The 21,776-nt window shown below is 49.0% G+C and overlaps 1 protein-coding gene across 15 annotated transcripts in view; it reads left to right on the top strand.

The window, feature by feature from the left end:
* The window catches only part of HP1BP3 (heterochromatin protein 1 binding protein 3), a 75,593-nt gene that overhangs the window by 21,334 nt on the left and 32,483 nt on the right, over positions 1–21,776 (top strand). For all 15 annotated transcript variants that reach the window (XM_037880935.2, XM_037880936.2, XM_037880944.2 and 12 more), the window contains 2 exons: positions 16,270–16,417; positions 18,535–18,694. In XM_037880935.2, coding sequence (XP_037736863.1) covers positions 16,270–16,417; positions 18,535–18,694 — 308 coding nt within the window. The remainder of the gene's footprint in view (positions 1–16,269; positions 16,418–18,534; positions 18,695–21,776) is intronic.

The following is a 21,776-nucleotide window of genomic DNA, read 5'->3' as shown; positions in this document are numbered from 1 at the left end:
GAACAGCCCCGCCAACAAGGAACCCCCACCCCCCCAGCCCTCTGCATGACGCCTCTCATTATCGCAACTTTGAACACAAGGGGCTGTAGGATGGCTCTCCGCAGGTCCCAGGTGCTCTCTTACCTTCAGGAAGTGGGGTACTCTGTGGTTTTCCTGCAGGAGACCCATACGGATCCGACCGCCGAGGACAGCTGGCAGCTGGAGTGGGGGAACGGGGTCTACTTTAGCCACTTCACGATTCGACAAGCTGGAGTGGCAACCCTGTTCTCCCCCAACCTACGGCCCGAGATGCTAGGGGTCACTGAGGCCGTGCCGGGCCACCTGCTGCATTTCCGAGTCCGTATGGAGGGGCTCATGGTCAACCTCGTTAACATCTATGCCCCGACAACGAGCCCGAAGCGGCCGCAATTCTATCAGCGGGTGTCCGACTTCCTCGGCACCCTAGATTCTCACGAGTGCCTAGTCCTGGGAGGGGACTTTAACACCACCTTCAAGGAGCAGGACCGCTCAGGGGCCGAGCTGAGCCCGGCCGCCACGAACATTCTCCAAGAAATAGTCGAACATCATTCCCTAGTGGACATCTGGCGTGACCACCACCCAGATGACACTTCCACGTTCACCTTTGTCCGGGTGGAGGCCCATCGGTCACACCACTCTCGGTTGGACCGTATTTATTTATCCCGTTTCCGTCTTTCACAAGCCCACTTCTCCAACATTCGGCCGGCCCCATTTTCCGACCATCATCTAGCCACCATAACAGCCTCCCTCTGTGCAGAGAGGCCGGGGCCGGCCTATTGGCATTTTAACAACAGCCTGTTGGAGGATGAGGACTTCGTGATGGCCTTCCGGGAGTTTTGGCTGGCCTGGCGAGAGCAGCGACGTGCCTTTCCCTCAGCGCGGCGATGGTGGGATCTAGGGAAGGTGCGCGCCAAGCTCTTCTGCCGTGACTACACCCGGGGCACCAGCCGATGGCGAAATGCAGCGATAGAGCGGGAGGTCTTAGAGATGGAGAGGCGTCTGGCCGCCAGCCCCGAGGACCTGTTCCTCTGCGGAGTGTGCCAGGAGAAGCGGGAGGAGCTCCGGGCCCTCGAGGACCATCGCGCGCGAGGTGCCTTTGTTCGATCTCGCATCCGCCTCCTTTGGGAGATAGATCGCGGCTCCCGTTTCTTCTACGCCCTGGAGAAAACGAGGGGGGCCAAGAAACACGGCACCTGCCTTCTAGCAGAAGAAGGCACCCCCCTCACGGATCCGGTGGAGATGTGTGGGAGGGCCCGTGACTTCTACACAAGCCTTTTTTCCCCGGATCCGACCGATCCTGGCGCTTGCAGGGTGCTCTGGGAGGAACTCCCCACAGTCAACGTGGGAGACCGAGACCGACTAGAGCTGCCTCTCACCCTGGCCGAGTTCTCGGAAGCCCTCCGTCGCATGCCCACCAATAAATCTCCGGGCATGGACGGGCTGACCGTGGAGTTCTACCGCGCATTCTGGGACATCCTCGGCCCAGACCTAGCCACTGTCTGGGCCGAGTCTTTGCAGGGCGGGGTCCTCCCTCTTTCGTGCAGGTGAGCGGTGCTCGCCTTATTGCCAATGAAGGGGGACCTCTGCGATTTACGAAATTGGCATCCCGTCTTCCTCCTTAGCACGGACTACAAAATCATAGCGAAAGCAATCTCTCTGCGGCTAGGGTCCGTGATGGCGGACGTGATCCACCCAGACCAGACCTATACTGTCCCGGGCCGCAGCATTTTTGACAACCTATTTCTAGTCTGAGACCTTTTGGAACTCGGGCTTAGAGACGGTCTGTCGTTCGCCCTCCTGTCTCTTGATCAGGAGAAGGCGTTCGATAGAGTGGACCATGGGTACCTCGTGGGCACTCTGCAGGCGTTTGGATTCGGACCTCAGTTTGTGAGTTTTCGCCGGGTGCTGAACGCTTCCACGGAGTGTCTGGTTAGGCTCAACTGGACCCTGACCGAACCGGTCAGCTTCGGGTGAGGAGTACGGCAGGGGTGCCCCCTCTCGGGCCAGCTGTACGCTCTGGCGATCGAGCCCTTCCTCTGTCTCCTCCTCAGGAGGTTGACAGGGTTGGTGCTGCGGGAGCCGGAGCTGCGGCTGGTCCTATCGGCGTACGCCAATGACGTGCTCCTCGTGGTCCAGGACCCGGGCGACTTGGCACGGGTGGAGGCTTGCCAGGCCATCTATTCGGCAGCCTCCTCCGCCCAAGTCAACGGGGCCAAGAGCTCTGGCTTGGCCGTGGGGGACTGGCGGCGAGTGAGCTCCCTCCCACCCGCGCTTCAGACCATCCGGGAGCGTGGGTCCACTGCTCTACCTAGGCGTTTACTTTTCTGCCACGCACCCTTCTCCGCCAGAGAACTGGCAAAATTTAGAAGGCGGGGTGATAGAGCGGCTCCAGAAATGGACGAGACTACTCCGATTGTCTCTCCCTCTGAGGGAGAGCACTGGTGCTTAACCAACTAGTCCTGTCCACGCTCTGGTCCCGGCCCCGGGTTTCCTGGCCAACCTCCGGACATCGATTCTGGAGTTCTTTTGGTCAGGACTGCACTGGGTCCCTGCAGGGGTTCTCCATCTACCTCTGGAGGAGGGAGGGCAGGGCCTGAAATGTCTGCACACTCAGGTCCATGTCTTCCGCCTCCAGGCCCTGCAGAGGCTCCTTTATAGTGCCCGTAGTTCGACGTGGAGCATACTGGCGCACGCCTTCCTGCACCGCTTCCAAGGGCTCCGATACGACCGGCAGCTCTTTTATCTCTGTCCAAGAGGTTTTCCGCGAGACCTCTCCGGGCTGCCGGTCTTCTACCAGGACCTCCTCCAGACCTGGAAACTGTTTTCAACGACCAGGTCCGTGGCGGCCACTGTGGGAGCAGATCTCCTCGCGGAGCCCCTGCTACACAACCCCCAGCTTTGTCTGCGGGTGGCGGAGTCCCGCTCAGTGCGCCAGAGTTTGGTCCTGGCGGAAGTCACGAGAGTCGGAGACCTCCTGGACTACGACCGGGGAGGCTGGCTGGATCCCCTGACGCTCACTCGGCGCATGGGGCTCTCCAGACTTCGTACCCCCCCCGGCGCGTACTTCAGGAGGTGAAGGCCACCTTGACGCCCTCTGCTCAGGCTTATCTCACCCGAGCCCTGCACGAGGGCGCACCCCGCCCCCCCCTACCCCAGGCCCTTTCCATTGGGCCCCTACCCCGTAGATCCCAACAAACCCCTCACCCTTTCAGTGTGAGCCGGCTGCATGAACTGCAGCCGGTCAGCTTCCAAATCGCGCCACGGAAACATCTGTACACGCTCACGCTTCACACCCTTCACGCCCACACCCTGGTTCCCGCCCGGATACAAAGTGGCGGGACCTCCTGCCACCTTTGGAGGGTGAGCAGCCCCGGTGGGCCAGCCTGTATTCCACCTTGGTCCCGAGGCCCGTCGGGGACATTAGTTGGCGGCTCCTTCACGGAGCTGTGAGCACGGGCGTGTTTTTGATGCGATTCACCCCCATCCCGGATAGTTGCCCTTTTTGTAACGTGAGGGAAACCCTGGCACATGTATATTTAGATTGTGCCAGGCTGCAGCCCCTTTTCTGGCTCCTCACGAATATTTTATTATGCTTTTGGCTACACTTTTCCCCTCACCTTTTTATCTACACACTCCCCATCCGTGGCCCCACAAAGTCGCGGGATCTCCTGGTTAACCTCCTCCTAGCCCTAGCTAAAACAGCCATCTATAAAACGAGAGAGGGGAGGCTGGCCAATGAAGCATCCTGCGACTGTAGGGCCGTTTTCCGATCCTCAGTACATTCACGTATCCGGGCGGAGTTCCTCTGGGCGGCGTCCACCAACTCCCTTGATGTCTTCGAGGAGCGGTGGACGCTGTCAGAGGTTCTCTGCTCGGTGACCCCGTCCGGTTCCCTCCGTCTGACCGTTTGATTGAGGGGAAGAGCGAGAGGCCCCAGCCCCAGCCGTTGCCGCTGTGGATATCATCATTACTGTCACCTAGGAGGGGTCCTATCACACATGGGTGTACGTCCCCCCACCCCCAAACTGCCCACCCAGCAGCCGTGCCCATCTTGTCGGGCACTCTCAGGAGAGGAATAATCGGTGACACTGGGCGTGGCACTAGGTAATTCGAGGGGGTGGAAGACCATGAGTGTCGAGGAAGCCCCCCCCCCCCCCCCCCCGCTCTAGGCCAACAGGTAACTCAGGAGGGTGGAAGACCACGAGTGTCGAGGAAGCCCCCCGCTCTGGGCTCAGGCTAGCCTGAACACTTCTCCCTCCTGAAGGCTGCTGTGTTATACCTTGCGTTTGCTTTTGTTTCGTTGCATAGTTTTGCTTTATCCTTTTTGGTGATCTTTGTAAGTGTTATACAAATAAAAAAATTTTCTGCTTCAAAAAAAAAAAAAATTACTCTCCTATAGCCATCTGGTCTGACCCTGTCACATATCTCCTCCCCATCACCCCCCCCCGCGCTCAACACTGCGGGGTTGGGCAACTTGGCAGTGTACTCGTGACAAGCCATCTGCATTGCCATGGTGGCTTCCAGCCCGGTGGTGTATGGTGAATTGGAAAGGTTGTAGCGACAAGAACCATCTGGTCACCCTTGCGTTCTTCTCTTTATTTCGCTGTATCCACTGGAGGGGTGCATGTTCGGTCACAAGGGTAAACCGTTGTCCCAGAAGGTAATAACGTAGTGTTTCCATGGCCCATTTCACAGCTAGGCACTCTCTTTCAATCACGGCATACTTCTGCTCTCTCAGGAGGAATTTCCTGCTGAGGTAGAGGATTGGGTTTTCTTCATCTCCGACCATCTGCAATAGGACAGCTTCCAATCCTACTTCAGATGCATCTGTTTGTAAAATGAATTCTTTGTTGAAGTCTGGGGCTATAAGCACGGGGTTACTGCAGAGGGCTGTCTGTAGATCCATTAACGCTTTCTCTGCGGCATCTGTCCACTTCACCATGTCTGGACCCCTGGCTTTTATCAGGTCTGTCAGGGGACTCGCTCTGGTAGCAAAATGGGGAATAAATCGTCGGTAGTACCCCACTACACTCAGGAATGCCCAGACTTGCTTTTTCCTATTTGGCCGGGGCCAATTTTGGATAGCCTCTAGTTTGTTTAGTTGGGGCTTGACCATGCCCCTTCCTACAATGTAGCTAAGGTATTTAGCCTCGGCTAGCCCTACAGGACACTTGGCTGGGTTGGCTGTGAGGCCAGCCTGTCTTAGCGTGTCCAGAACCGCTTCCACTTTTCCTAAGTGGGTTTCCCAGTCGGGGGTGTGAATAATCACATCATCCAGGTATGCCGCTGCATAACTGGTATGGGGCCGTAGGAGCGTGTCCATAAGACGCTGGAAGGTGGCAGGTGCCCCATGCAGTCTAAAAGGAAGAACAGTATATTGAAATAGACCCTCTGGTGTAGAGAATGCAGTCTGTTCTTTGGCAAGGGGAATCTGCCAGTATCCCTTTGTTAAATCAAGGGTGGTCAAAAATCAGGCATTGCCGAGGCGGTCAACTAACTCATTGATATGGGGTATGCATCAAATTTGGATCTCTCATTCAGCCGGCGAAAGTCATTACAAAACCTAGTGGTGTCATCAGGTTTGGGCACCAACACAATCGGGCTTGACCACCGACTATGGGACTCTTCGATGACTCCCAGTTCCAACATCCTTTTTACCTCTGCCTTGATCACCTCCCTTTTTTTTTTTTTTTTTTTCTTTTTCCTTCCTTCCAAAAACCCTCCTCCTTCCGCTGCGCTGTGGACACCAGATCCCACTTCCGACACCAGTTGTGACAAAGTTCCTGGTCTACCTTGGTGGGTCTTGCGCTTATTGGCGGATTTGCTCGCCTTGGAACTTCACGGCAGCCCTCAGATTGGCCATTTTTCTGAACCCACAGTCCAGGTCGACGACTCCTGTGTCTGACCAGGAGTTGGGAGGATTTGGGGGGAACCCGGGCTCGCCCTCTACTCCGGGTTCCAGCCCAGGGCCCTGTGGAATGCAGCTGTCTAGAGTGCCTCCTGGAACAGCTCTGCGACAGCTACAACTCCCTGGGCTACTTCCCCATGGCCTCCTCCCAACAACTTCTTTATCCTCACCATGGGACCTTTCTCCTGGTGTCTGATAATGCTTGTACACCTCAGTCCTCCAACAGTCCGCGTTCTCACTCTCCGCTCCTAGTGCCTCTTGCTCCCAGCTCCTCACACGCACACCACAAACTGAAGTGAGCTCCTTTTTAAAACCCAGGTGCCCTGATAAGCCTGCCTTAATAGATTTTGACACTGTCTCCCACAGTATTCTTGCCAGCAAGTTAAAGAAGTATGGGCTGGATGAATGGACTATAACATGGATAGAAAGCTGGCTAGATTGTCGGGCTCAACGGGTAGTGATCAATGGCTCCATGTCTAGTTGGCAGCCGGTATCAAGTGGAGTGCCCCAAGGGTTGGTCCTGGGGCCGGTTTTGCTCAATATCTTCATAAATGATCTGGATGATGGTGTGGATTGCACCCTCAGCAACTTTGCAGATGACACTAAACTGGGAGGAGAGGTAGATACGCTGGAGGGTAGGGATAGGATACAGAGGGATCTAGACAAATTGGAGGATTGAGCCCAAAGAAATCTGATGAGGTTCAACAAGGACAAGTGCAGAGTCCTGCACTTAGGACGGAAGAATCCAATGCACTGCTACAGACTAGGCACCGAATGGCTCGGCAGCAGTTCTGCAGAAAAGGACCTAGGGGTTACAGTGGACGAGAAGCTGGATATGAGTCAACAGTGCGCCCTTGTTGCCAAGAAAGCCAATGGCATTTTGGGAAGTATAAGTTGGGGCATTGCCAGCAGATCGAGGGACGTGATCATTCCCCTCTATTCGACACTGGTGAGGCCTCATCTGGAGTACTGTGTCCAGTTTTGGGCCCTACAAGAAGGATGTGGAAAAATTGGAGAGAGTCCAGCGGAGGGCAACAAAAATGATTAGGGGAGTGGAACACATGACTTATGAGGAGAGGCTGAGGGAACTGGGGATGTTTAGTCTACGGAAGAGAAGAATGAGGGGGGATTTGATAGCTGCTTTCAACTACCTGAAAGGGGGTTCCAAAGAGGATGGCTCTAAACTGTTCTTAGTGGTAGCAGATGACAGAACAAGGAGTAATGGTCTCAAGTTGCAGTGCGGGAGATTTAGGTTGGCTATTAGGAAAAACTTTTTCACTAGGAGGGTGGTGAAACACTGGAATGCGTTACCTAGGGAGGTGGTGGAATCTCCTTCCTTAGAAGTTTTTAAGGTCAGGCTTGACTAAGCCCTGGCTGGGATGATTTAATTGGGGATCGGTCCTGCTCTGGGTAGGGGGTTTGGCTAGATGACCTCCTGAGGTCCCTTCCAACCCTGATATTCTATGATTCTAGCAGCTTCTTGATTGGCTGCAGGTGTTCTAATCAGCCTGTCTTAATTGTCTCCAGAAGGTTCCTGATTGTTCTGGAACCATCCCTGTTACCTTACCCAGGGAAAAGGAACCTACTGACCCTGGGGCTAATATATCTACCTTCTGTTACTCTCCTATAGCCATCTGGCTCGACCCTGTCACACCACATACAAACTAAATGTGTTTTATAATTAGTATAGAGTTGTGGCTTTACTGCATTGAATGAACATATAACCAATAAGCATGATCTGTTATGATTGCCTTGTTGGTTGTTCAGGGTGAAAGTAGAGATATGTGGCTTTCATTGGTGGAAGGAAGGCAGTTTGAGATTGAGAAGGGGAACTGATGAACGGTGTGTAGACAGGGTGCTGAATGACTTAACTGGACATTCTTCTTCAAGTAGTGTCCCTATGGGTGCTCCACTTCAGGTGTCTGTGTGCCATTGCACCTCTAATCGGAGATTTTTGGCAGCAGTGTCCCGTTGAGCCCGCGCATGTGCTCTCCCTCCCTCGTGGTCTCCCTAAAAGTACTCAGGCAAGTGTTTTTATTTTGTTTTATTTTATTTTATTCCTTTGGTTTAAAAAGAAAAGAGAAAATTCCTCCCTATAGAGAAAACACTTCAGTCTGCAGGGGACTCCGGTGGGTGTTGACCCCAGAGCCTTCACTTCAAAAGGGGTCGAGTGGTGAAGAGGAGAAGAGAGAGAGAGAAGTCACCAGCAGACTCCCCCTGGAAAGGCTTCTCCGAGCAACTAGCCAGTCTGAGGGGTGTTCCCCAGTGCGGCCACCTCATAGGACAATACCAGCAGAGGAACCTCCTGCTGTGAGCTCTGCCCTGCTCTGAGCTCTGCTCTCCCACTGACAAGGGACTTCTGTAAGCTTTGTGCTGCTCTGAGCTCTACTCTGGGCAACTACTGCACCAGTTACCGTACCATCTCTAAAAGAGCAACACAGAGAAGCCCTGAGGCAAGGGTACCGTCCCCTAAGGAGAGGGGACAGTTACCATACCATCTCTAAAAGAGCAGCATAGAGAAACCCTTTGGTACCAGATGCAACAAAACTCCCATCTAGGAAGTGTTTTGCAGCTTCCCAACCATTGATACCGACTACAGACACTCCTCTGGAGTTCCGGATGAGCCCATGGTAACACAGGTACTCTGATACTCTGGAGACCTGTGGCCTCAGTACCCAGGGAGAGACAATTACGATACCGTCTCTAAAAAAGTGGCACTAACAAACTTTTTGTACTGGGGAAAACTCTCATTTAGGGAGTGCTCTGCCCAACTATCAATACTGACAATATACCACGGACCCTTCTCTGTGGTACCAAATGAACCCATGGTACTGCGTGAGCTCTGGTACCCTGGAGACCTGATGATTGGGGAAGAACCACAATCCCCATTACTTGGTACCAGGACCCCAATATCTAGCACATCCCGGCACCCAGAATCACTCTTAGAACTGGGCTGTATACTGCCAATACCCCAGTCAGCGGCACCCTTAATCACTGACTAATCTGACACTGGCCAGGAGGAGGTCATTCCCTGGCCCCTCAAGGTGGCCCACCACCACACTACAAGGGTCATCCCCAATTCCATCACGCCATCCGCCCATGCCTGCCTTCCTGCCTCTCCCTCCCAAGGCCATATTGTAACTCTTCAGGCATATACACACATGGCGCGACCGTCTCCGGTGTCCCTCAGGGAGAGTCCACCTGATGGTTTGCTACAGCCTGGCACCTAAGCCAGGGCAGGAGAGCACCTGAGCCAGGGCAGGAGAGAGCTTTTTCAGAACAGGAAGGAAGGGGGGAACCCACACCTGAAGAGGTAGCTTCCTCTTCAGCACACTTCTCCGCATCTCTCCCAGATGAGACTCTGCTGCCCACCCCTCATCACTAGGTGAAGATTTAAGAACTTTCTGGATCTTAACAAGAAGGTGGCAGACAAGCTGCAGATTCGCTTACAGGAGGTGGCAGATACACATCACAAGTTGGTGGAAATTCTGCACACTACCTTCTCATCTAGAACTGTCCTCCCAATTAATGAGCTGATTCTAGATCCTACCAAAATCATCTGGCAGAGCCAGCCTCCATCGCACCATCCAGCAACAGAGTGTAAATAAAAACAACCCTACATCTCTACCCAAAGAGGCAGACTTAGTTTTCAAAATCTGCAACCCAACTCCATCATAGTGGATGTGGTTAATGCATGAAGCAAGCAACATAATGCCAAGTCAACTCCATATGATCAGGTTTTGCAAGATGGCGTGTTCATCAACAACATTACTGTTTAGAGTCATAAATTACCAAACTGTCATGGCCAAAACAATTTTGTTAATCTTGGGTAACCCAGGATGTTTCTGAAACATTACTGGAAACACAAAAAGAACAGGTTTCGGAGTAGCAGCCGTGTTACTCCTTTTCTTTTTGCGAATACAGACTACTTGTGGCACCTTAGAGACTAACAAATTTATTTGAGCATAAGCTTTCGTGAGCTACAGCTCACTTCATCGGATCCAGTGAGCTCACGAAAGCTTATGCTCAAATAATTTTGTTAGTCTCTAAGGTGCCACAATTACTCCTTTTCTTTTTACAAACAGAATAGATTCAGACCATTCTTAGAGAAGGTCAGTTAATAGCCAGACCGGTCCTAGCTGGATGTAGCTGTTACAGCTGCCCGCCCAGTCTCCATGACAGTGGTACTGAGGTGGGTTGTGGGGTTTTTTTTGTTTTGTGTTGTTTTTTGTTCGCTACACCTCTCTAGATTGCCCAAAGAGCTACAGACTTCCAATTTGAAGGGCCAAACTCTTTGCGGAGAAGACAGATTTTCTCTCCACATCCTGAAGGATTCTCGGACTGCACTACACTCCTTAGGAATCTACACTGTGAACAGAAGAGAAGATCTACCTCTCAACCACACCACAGATCACAATCTTCTCAATATTCACCATCTCTGTGCTGTTATGAGCCACAGTGTAAGAGGCCCAGGGCTCAAAAGTGAGAACAGTCTGCACGCCAGTCCATGATTTCTCAAACTGTCTCTTATAAGCACTTTGAGGAGCTGGTCAGGGGCCTGAACAATGATACCTTACGGCATCAGCTGCCATCTATATACCTGTCACGCCACTCAGAAGTCACCTTACCTTACTTCACAGTAGTTAGGACCAGCTCTAGAGCAAAGAGATTAAGTTCGGGGCTAGAAATCACAGGGTGCCTACTTCCATATCTCAATACAACCATCGTACAGGAGATTTCCTACTGCTTACTTTTGGGGCAGGATCATTATAGGTACAGACTGCTCCACACAGGGTAGTGGCATACTGACCCCAGTACAGTGACTGGACTTTATCAGCATCAACCTGATGCAGTACAAGCGAGAACGCTCCTCTCACTACCCACATTCACCATCCTGGGACCCATGTCTCCCTAATATGCTGTGGAGCTCACCTACACAACAACAAGGTTCAGGACAAATGGCCTTCCACAGAAATGACCTTCCATATCACTCTTCTGGGGCTAGGGACTGTCAGGAGTGCCTGTGCACAAACTCTGCCTTTCATCAAAAAACAACACACAAAGGTTATGATGGACTTAATGTGACCTGTATGTTTTGTATAAACTGCCAAGGAACTGCCAGATCTCCCTCCCTTTGCAAGACAGCATTCAAACTTTGGAACTGATACACCCCTCGCAATGTGCTCCTCTCAGCTGTCTGTCTACGAGGGATACAGAACGGGATAACCAACAGTCTCAGTTGGAATTTTCTCACGACAATGAGTGTATATTGAATTCATAGGTGCTGCAAGATATAGCCACCCTTTGGTGAAACATTCACTGGCACTTGCCCTCATCTTCCCAGCGGACAGGGCCCACTTGTATGTCTTTTCCCAGTTTCCTACCCTATCGAAGATTCTGTTGAAAATTCAACGAGTTATTGTGATTGCCCCTCTTGACTATGACAAGTCTAGCTCCCTTACCTGACGCAGATGGCAATATGCCCTCCTGTTCCTCTGACGTCAGCCTGTTCCTCACCTGGTCTCTGAAAACAATGGGCCGACCCTTCACCCCAACCCATGGGTCCTCCACCTCCAGGCTTGGATCTTTCTTTGTTCTGAGGCTTAGAAGCAGAATGCTCTGATAAGCTGAAACACATGTTGCAATACAACCACAAGTTGACCACTCCACATACCCATCTACAAAATGGAAACGACTCCAAGTTTGTACCATTCCAAATGGACAGACCCAACCTCATCTTTCCTCCCTCTTATTTTGCACTACATTTTAAACTCTCACTCAGCTCCCTTAAGGTACATCTCATGGCGAAAATGGCTTCCCACTTGGAGTTTGCTCAACCACTAATGCGTAGACTCATTAAGGGCTTTGGGACTCTCTTCCCCCATGTGACACCACCCGCTCCAGCCTGGACTTTAATCTACTTCTCAGGGCTTGGATTAGACCTCCCTCCGAGTCCAGGGCAACTTGTTCTCTCTTTATACCTGTCCATGATGACAGCACTTCTAATTGCCATCACCTCAGCTAGGCACATAGGAGAAATAGTCGCCCTGATGGCACACCCATCATTCACAGCCTTTGTCTTTACAAAAATAAATAAATAAAAAAAATAACTCTAAGGCCATATCCCAAGTTTCTCCCTACTTTTTCTGCACTTTCCATGTGAATCAACAGATCCATCTCCCTGTTTTTTCCCAAAACCACATTTGTGACAACTGGGAGACAATTGTGCATATGCTAGATATTAGAAGGACATTAGCATTCTACTTGGACAGGACTAAGGACTTCAGGAAATCCCCTAAACTCTTCCTTTCGTCCACAGAAAGATCCAAAAGCTCTGTGATATCTCCTCAAAGACTATCCAAATGGGTCTCTAGTTGCATTAATCACTTAGCAAGGACGCAACTTGCTTCCATCCATATGCACTCTATGAGATCAGTTCCTGCCTCAATCACATTCCATAGGGATACCCCTTTCTCCCCAGTCTATAGACCAATGATTGGGGCCTCTGTCCATACTTTCGCAGAACATTATGCAATCACTGAAGATTTGGCCGCTGACACCATCTTCAACTCCACAGTACCCTCTGTAGTAAAAGACTCCACTCCGAAGTCCCAGCCTCCAGTGGTGGGTACTGCTCCAGAGTCATCTAAAGTGGAGCACCCATAGGGACACTACTCGAAGAAGAGGAGGAAGTTACTCACCTTGTGCAGTAATGATGGTTCTTCGAGATGTGTGTCCCTATGGGTGCTCCACAACCCGCCTTCCTCCCCTCTACTTTGGAGTTCTCTATAGGGCTCTGTGGTAGAGAAGGAAGTGAGGGGGGTTCGCCCGTGCAGTGTTAAATAGCCTCGAGGCAGACCACGAGGGAGGGAGAGCACATGTGCGGGCTCAACGGGACACTGCTACCAAAAATTTCCGATTAGAGATGCATGGGCATACAGACACCTAAAGTGGAGCACCCATAGGGACACACATCTTGAAGAACCATCGTTACTGCACAAGGTTAGTAACTTCCTCTTTTTCTGCTTTTTTTCTGTTGATGGTCTGTGCAGTTTAGCAAGGTGTAACACGTTGTACTCTGGGGACCCACGTCACTCCCGGACCACGGCATCCTCTTCAGGGCACGGCCTTCCAGCTGTGCCCCAACTCCGTTGTCTCCCTGCCTCTGGGGGGAACCAGCAGTCCTTCGCCTAGCCTCTCATTGCAGTGGCGAACTGCAGCCCCTAGTCCAGCCTCTCGCTCAGGGACAAATGCAGTCCTTTGGCTGACCACCTCCCTCAGCGGCCAGTGGGGCAAAAGAGGGGGTGGGGGCGGGGGCGAGGCCTGCCCACTACTCTGGACCCCAATGCAGGGACCCTATAGCTGGCAGCCGCTCACTGCCTCTCCTTCCCCTCTGTCGCTACCTGCTTTACCTGGGCCACTTCCCCATAGTCCCAGCACCTACTTGGCCCCTGTATCAAGGCCTCCGTCTGGGAGCCAGCCAGGCTGGAGCTGCGCTTACATCCCTGACCCTGCCCAGCACTGCTCTGTCTCAGGTACTTCTCTCTCTGCAGGCAGCCAGCCCTTCTCCCTCAGTCTCCAGGGAGAGACTAAGTTACTCTCTGCCCTGCAGCCCTTCTTATAGGGCCCAGCCTGGCCCTGATTAGCTGCTTCTAAGACTTCCTCTGGTTGGCTGGGTTCTGCACAGCCACTCAAGGGCTGCTATTAACCCTTGGTCAGCCAGTGAGGGGCAGCTGCCCCATCACACAATCTCTTTGTAAGATTGATTTATGTTGCATCTCTGATCATACCACCTCTGCTGAATTTCTTGGCAATGTTATTCTTGGATGTCATATTCAGTTAATCCCACTGATTCCTTTTACCCTCTTTCTTATGACAGAAAGGAAATTAAAGCAAAAATAGTTGTTAATGCAGCATTAGAATTAGTATTTTTAATTCACAAAATTTAAAAGAAAAATATGCCCAGCAGAAAGTCACTTGAGCACACTTCTTAAAGGGAGAGGGAAGATGGCTTTCCGTAGCACATAGAGTAACTAGAGTAGGTTAGGGGCTTTCCATCCAAACAGGTAACGAATGGACAGTTGAAATAATGGATTAATTTCACCCTCAGCAAATTCGCAGATGCCACTAAACTGGGGGAGAGTTAGATATGCTGGAGAGTAGGGATAGGGTCCAGAGTGACCTAGACAAGTTAGAGGATTGGGCCAAAAGAAATCTGATGAGGTTCAACAAGGACAAGTGTAGAGTTCTGTACTTCAGAAGGAAGAATCCCATGCACCGCTACAGGCTGGGGACCGGCTGGCTAAGCAGCAGTTCTGCAGAAAAGCACCTGGGGATTACAGTGGATGAGAAAATGGATATGAGTCAGCAGTGTACTCTTGTTGCTAAGAAGGCCAATGACATATTGGGCTGTATTAGTAGGAGCATTGCCAGCAGATGGAGGAAAGTGATTATTCCCCTCTGTTCGGCACTGGTGAGGCCACACCTGGAGTATTGTGTCCAGTTTTGGTCCACCCCACTACAGAAGGGATGTGGACAAATTGGAGAGAGTCCAGCAGAGGGCAGTGAAAATAATTAGGGGTCTGGGGCACATGTCTTACAAGGAGAGGCTGTGGGAACTGGGGTTATTTAGTCTGCAGAAGAGAAGAGTGAGGGGGGATTTGATAGCAGCTTTCAATTACCTGAAAAGGGGTACCAAAGAGGATGGAGCTAGGCTGTTCTCAGTGGTGGCAGATGACAGAACAAGAAGCAATGGTCTCAAGTTGCAGTGGGGGAGGTCTAGGTTTGATATTAGGAAACACTATTTCACTAGGAGGGTGGTGAAGCACTGGAATGCATTACCTAGGGAGGTGATGGAATCTCCATCCTTAGAGGTTTTTAAGGCCCGTCTTGACAAAGCCTTGGCTGATATGGTTTAGTTGGTGTTGGTCCTGCTTTGAGCAGGGGATTGGACTAGATGACCTCCTGAGGTCTCTTCCAACCCTAATATTCTATATTTAGCTTATGACCCCCAGATACTCTTTCCGCAGTACTCTTTGCTAGGCAGTCATTTCCCATTTTGTTTGTGTGCAACTGATTGTTCCTTCCTAAATGGAGTACTTTGCATATGTCCTTATTGAATTTTATCCTATTTACTTCAGATCATTTCTCCAGTTTGTTCAGATCATTTTGAATTTTAATCCTATCTTCCAAAGCACTTGCAACCCCTCCCAGCTTGGTATTGTCTGCAAACTTTATAAGTGTACTCTCTAAGCCATTATCTAAATCGTTGATGAAGATATTGAGCAGAACCGGACCCAGAACTGATCCCTGCAGGACCCCACTTGTTATGCCCTTCCAGCATGACTGTGAACCACTGATAACTACTCTTTGGGAAAGGTTTTCTAAGCAGTTTTTCACTCACCTTATAGTAGCTCTATCTAGGTTGCATTTTCCTAGTTTGTTTATGAGAAGGTCATGCAAGATAATATCAAAAGCTTTACTAAAGTCAAGATATAATTAATTTGGAGTTTTATTTGATGGGTTGTCTAGCCTATAAGGCATGCACTCAACTATTTGCATTCATTTTCTTAGAATGTTGGTTTCTGACATTGGTTTTCATCCCTGTGTGTTAGACAAAGGCAGTTGCCAACACTTCTGTAAACTCTCGGGCCCTGTCTAGAATCATGCATGACTAGTTTAAAAATGTTAACATGTTACCTAAATGTTCAGTGCCACTGTTAGTATAAACAAAGACTGATGTTTTTAAAACATTAGTTGGTCATGGTCAAACCTATTCTTGAAAACAAAAGAACCGATGGGTACGTTTATATTGATTTCAAGTTTTCCAAAAACTTGTTTTTATGTATCTAAATGTTGTCAGATTTTAACTGACAGTGTCTCTTCAGTGTTAAAAGGTGTGCAAGGATGCCAGAGATCATCTCAGTCTACGCAAAAACTTTTCCACTTCCTCTAGTGTTAGCACTAAACAGAAATGATAGTGGCTTCTTCTGTGGCATCTCACTTGAGTGACCACAGTGATAGTAAACTTCCATAGTCTAGGAAAAGGAGATGTGCAGGGGGGTTGAAATGAGAAAATTGACTTAATCCAGTTTGAGAATTTTATGTAATGTCTGTTTTGAAGTTTACTCTGGCATTTGACTGCTAATCACGACATACTGAAGAGCTTTAGAAAGTTAATAGAACTATTTTTAAAGTTTAAATGGATAATTTGAGTTTTTCACAGAGATTATCTGGGGAAACGGCTGCTTTTGGGTGTGTTTATAAACTCTCCCTGTGCCTTTTTTTGAAGAATAGAGTTTTGTTTTGGATACAGACTTTTGTATTTCCAAATTTTTCATTAGACCCGGAAGTCAGCTCTGAGGAATCTGCTTCTACTGGAGAGGAGCAAGAAAATGAAACTCCACCCGCTACATCCAGTGAGACAGAGCAGCCAAAAGAACCAGAGAGTGAGAAGGGAGAAGCAAAGTCTTCTGAAGAAACCAAAAAGGAGTAAGACATATCCTTTCTGAATGCCTGGAATTGGGGTGGGATTGCAGGGGAAGTTTGGAAAAATTCTTCTAAAGGATCTTAATGACAAAAGACTAAAATTTTCTTGAAAACTAAGGATGGGAGCCAAAATGCCGCTGCTGTTTTTGAAGTAAATTAATACAAAATCGAGTATTTTGTTTTGGGGTGGAACACATTCCTTGGGTTGATCCAGTAGCAGATAACATTTCCCAGGAAATTATTTGTGTGGAATTTTTTTCCCCTGCAAACCAGATTTGCCTGGAAAATACATGTTTTCTGCAAACCGGTTTGCTAGTCTGAATATATTGAACATATTGTCCATCTTTTTGTTTTCCATTAGTACAGGGAGAGGGATATACTTATGTCACTTGACTGCTGACCTGAAATGAGCAATTCATCTTTGAGGTGGTTCTGCGTATTCCTGTTTGTGGGATGTACGTACACACAAACTCCTGTCCGTACCCAGAGAATCTACAGCTAGTTGTGAAAAGGAAGGCACTGAAGAGGATGGAACTGTGTGTACTCTCGGGGCACAGAATGCTTACTTGTGGTCCCAACGGGCACTGCTTTTCTAGAAGATTCCAAAGCTCAGCTGGGCTGTGGGCAAATCTCACAAATGTAAATAAGTAGGAGTAACATTCAGGCAACCTGTCTTTCCTGTCCTAATCACAGAGATTCTGTGTAAGGGGCTCCACTGTTAGCACCTTGTTCTATTACTGCATTCCCAGGATGTGAATTAAGTGTTTTGTTCTACTTGATGCTGTTTCCCAAGAAGAGAAACCTTGAGGTTGCTCCAAACTGGTGTCCCACCCCCACTTGTGGTTGCAAATAATTCTTCCTGTTCTGCCACTTTCCAGTGCACTGAAATAAATCCTTGCTGCAATTCAAAATCAGTTTTGCTAGACTGCTAAGTTAGTGTTTTTAAATGTGCTTATACGGTAATGTTCCTGTAACCTTCTTATGACAGTTACTTTGCCTCTTCCCTGGTAAGGCAGAGCCCTTACAGAAGTTTAACTGAACAACCCATATGCCATGTTAGTATGCTGTAAGGGTGTTATCCGGAGTGCAAAGCTTTCTGCATTGTCTTTTGACTAACTCTGACTGTCCATCACGGGGGGCTAGGTATAGACTAGGAGCCCTATGACAGTGTAGGTATAGTACTATACTCTGCTGGCAAAGTGCTCCCAGTGTGGACACAGCTTATTCTAATAAAACTGTACTTTTGCTCACATAGTTCATTCTAGGTATCGTGTCTCTTCTCTCTCTCTCTCTCACAACCTCCCACTCCAAAAGCTAACCAAGCATCACTGGCAGAAGTGCAGGTTTGCCAATATAACTATCTACATTAGGGACTTTTGCTGGTACAACTGTGTTGGTCACACGTCACACCCCTGCTGACATAGCTATGTCCGCAAAAGTTTGTAGGGTAGACCTGGCCTGGATATGGGTCTCCATTCTGTCTTGGAACCCTGTGTTGTCCAAAGGAGAGTTAAAGTTGTGGTATACTGTGTGAATCCTTTTGGCTGAAGGGACAGGGCAGATCTTTAGTTCCTTGTGTCCTTGTTGGTCTTGAACACGTCTGTTAGTTATGCAGTAAATGAATTGGTCTTTTGAGGGGTTTTGGATTTATCCTCTGGCACTGAACTACCACAGTCTATGCTTCAAAATTATATCACTTTAAATATAAAGTCCTCAGTGCTGTATCCACTTAGCCTCCTCCTATATTTTTTTTAAAAGCCCTTCCTTTTCAAGACAACCTTTTGAGATTTTTGTTTTGGTTTGTTTTTTGTTTTTGTTTTTGTTTTTGTTTTTTTTTTTTTGGGGGGGGGGGGGGTTGAGTTTTGCCTCTTTGCTCCATGGGCTGCCTTGGTGCAATATCTGTTGTCTTTGTAGTGATAAACACCCATTTTTTCATGATTTGTGTGTATAAAAACAAACATCTTCTGTATTTTCCACAGTATGCATCCGATGAAGTGAGCTGTAGCTCACGAAAGCTTATGCTCAAATAAATTGGTTAGTCTCTAAGGTGCCACAAGTACTCCTTTTCTTTTTGTTGTCTTACTGTCACTGTTTTTTTTTTTTTCCCCTCTCCCCTAAAGTGAGAAGGATCAGTCTAAAGAAAAGGAGAAGAAAGTGAAAAAGACCATTCCCTCATGGGCAACCCTTTCTGCTAGCCAACTAGCTAGAGCACAGAAGCAAACACAGATGGCTGCCTCCTCGCGCCCAAAGATGGATGCTATCTTAACTGAGGCCATCAAGGCAAGTGGAAGACTTCATTCCCTTTGTTTGTAGGTCAGATATAAAATATATTATGAATCTGAGGATTCTTAGGCTTCACAGTGGTATCCTCAGTTTCTTTTCTTGGGACTAATATATACTTAATTCTGACTGTGGGTAAGCAAAATCACCTTCAGCATGTGTTAAGGCATGGAGAAGTCGCTCCTCAGATACTACAAGGAGTATGTTATAAGTGCGTAGATAAGGCAAGAGATTGTGTATCTGTATTAACATAACCGTGCTGCTGCGATGGTGGGGCAGGGAAAAATAATCATAATAGGAGGTCCAGAAATCCTGCTGTGGTGATGTGCCCTTGTGTTCAGGTCAGCTTTCTGTATAGACATGAATAATACTGTACTTTTAAAAGAAACTTCCTTTTGTAGTATAGTCGTGCCATTAGCTATAATACATTGTGTACTGTTGGACTTCGGTGACAGAAATTCCATGTGGTCAGATGTCGGGGGTGGGTGTGTGTGTGTGTGTGTGTGTCTGTGCGCATGTTCGTTCTCTCTCTCTCTCTTCTTCTCCCCCCCCGTCCCAGCTCTGTGGAGATAGCAGAATTTGATTGAGCTGCCCATTAAATCCACAGACTCGGTTTTCAGCAAAGGAACTTGGTCAGGTTTATTGCCGATGAACGGTGCTAATGCCCTGGCTCAATGGTACACTAACACATGTGCTCGTGACAATGGACTGGCTCAGTGAATGGCTGGACTTTCCATTCTCCCCTTGGCCAGACAAAGACACTCCCTCTGAGATACATCTTTATACACAGATACAAACAAGTTCCTTGTTGCCCCCTTGATGTGACTAGTTACTGCCCTCTGACATGCCTAGATACCACCCTGTGACGTAGCTAACCACCACCAATTACCGTGTACCTGTTGGTTCAATCAAAACATCTCTATCCATCATGATGTTATACTGACCTTATCTTCAAGATGGGTTAGCATGTTCCTGTTATCTTTTGAGGAATGTGTTGGTGTCGAGGTGTTCTGGTACCACCCTTCTGGAATGTGTTTGCATGCATGGCCTGTGCCTAGCACCACTTAGGAATGTGTGTTTCTGCAATATCAGCCCTGTTCTTGCCAATATCTGCCTGACTTTGCTTTATATCAGCAAAGCTTTGACCACTATTTACCTCAGGCCTCATACTAGGTATCTGATACAAGGGCTTATGTTTCAGGTCCTCTTCCTACTACATTCTTGACTCCTGGCACTTGAGTTTTATTTCTCAGTCAGTGATGTAACTGAGGGGGGCTCATGACAAACTTTTTTCTGTCTAGATTTTGTACCTCTTCCTGCTTAACTCATTAGAAACTGTTGCATTGACTTTGGTTGACTGCTGACATCAGTTAACCAATCTGCTGTGCTTCTGCTTCTAGCTGTGTTCTTCCGGATTTATTTTGATTGGCACAGCAGTTTGCTATGTGTCTCTTTCAAAGCTTTTTCAAAGCTCAAAATGGATTGAAATACTGCAGATTAAGTCCAAAAACGGCAGTGGTCTTAAGTCTACTGCATCCCCACTTCTGGCTGTGGCCCAAGATGCTTTTTGTAGCAGTAACAGTGCACCTTCCCCTTAGAACTCACTCAATGCACGCTCCCTTCACAGGGAGTCTGGGCTCCACCAGCCTTGGTTGCAAAAGACTCTACCTCTCCCGCCACTGCAGTCTACCGAAGTTTCGTCCAAATCCATTGGAGGAAGAGAGAAGAAATGCTCTAAACTCTAGGTTGCTATAAATCCTAGATTGCTGGCTGTTATTTAGAAGAGGCAGGTAACGGTGTAGATTCTAAGGCTCATAACTCTGCTCTGTGTGGGTTAAATTCATTCCGTGCTACATGGCTGTACATGTGGGCAGTCAGCCTAAATCTATCTAGACCTGCAAATTGACTTTATACCCAGAGTTTCATCAGGTTAAACCCTTGGAACTACCGATTAATTGATTTTAAAATAAGATTTTTTTTTTTTTAAGTAATTGATTTAAGATAACAACTGGGCTACAAAACAAGCAGAATTATAGTATTGTTATAATCTTAAGAGCTCTTATACTTAAGAATATTTTAAAGTAACACTTGGTATCCTAAACATGAATCTCTGAAAGAAGCAACTTTAAAATATGAATTTTTAGCTTAGTTTCTGTTTTTAGCCTGCTAGTTTCACTCTCAAAATTCAAGGCAAAAAATTGGGAGTGGAAATTTGGCAATTACCGTATATACTTGTTCATAAGCCGAAATTGTTTTAGTAAAAAAGGGAAGCACCAGAGAAGGGGGTTGGCTTATCAACGGGTATAGAGAGGGAGAGATGGGACACAGCCCCTCCCCATAACAGAGGGAGCAAGGAGAGGCAGCAGAGCCAGAATGGAAGAGGCAGGGCCAGAGTCTCTCCGCTGCTCTTCCCCCCAGCCTCCGAAGCAGCCGTAGCTCCGGGGCTGGCAGGCTGCAGCCATGTTGCTCGGCTCCTGCAGAGCAGGCTGCGGCCACAGCGCCCGGCCCAGCCTGCTGGAACATGCTGCGGCCGTGCCACCCGGTCTGGCCTGCCAGAGCAGGCTGCGGCCGCGCTGCCCAGCCTTTCGGAGCAGCTCCAGCCAGGCCAGATACATCCTCCCCAGATAAGATGGGATGGGGAGAGTGTGGGGGTCCCGGGCTAGGAGTGGGGTCATGTGGGGGGTGGTCACAGGGGTTACTCCCCTGACCCCCAGCTCCTCCCCCCCCCCCCCCCCCCGCGCCCCGAAAAAAATTTCCCCACTAGTTACTGTCCCAGCCTGTCAGGGTAAGCAGCTGGCGCGCCAGGACGCTTTGTTTACGTAGGTTTGCCTCTGTCTGCCGACGCTCAAGGTAAACAAACCATCTCGACCCACCAGCAGCTTATCCTGATGGCTGGGGAGCCAAAGTTTGCTGACCCTGAATTATAGGGTCGGCTTATGAATGGGTCATAAAAATTTTCTATTTTTACTTATCCATCTTGGGGGGTCGGGGGTCGGCTTATAAACGAACCAGCTTATGATCGAGTATATATATATATGGTACTTCAGTAACCAATGATTAACTCGGTCTGACGTGGGTGGAA

This window comes from Chelonia mydas, chromosome 18 (genome assembly GCF_015237465.2).
Source record: "Chelonia mydas isolate rCheMyd1 chromosome 18, rCheMyd1.pri.v2, whole genome shotgun sequence".
NCBI lineage: Eukaryota > Metazoa > Chordata > Testudines > Cheloniidae > Chelonia > Chelonia mydas.
This window is presented reverse-complemented; position numbering and strand designations above follow the sequence as displayed.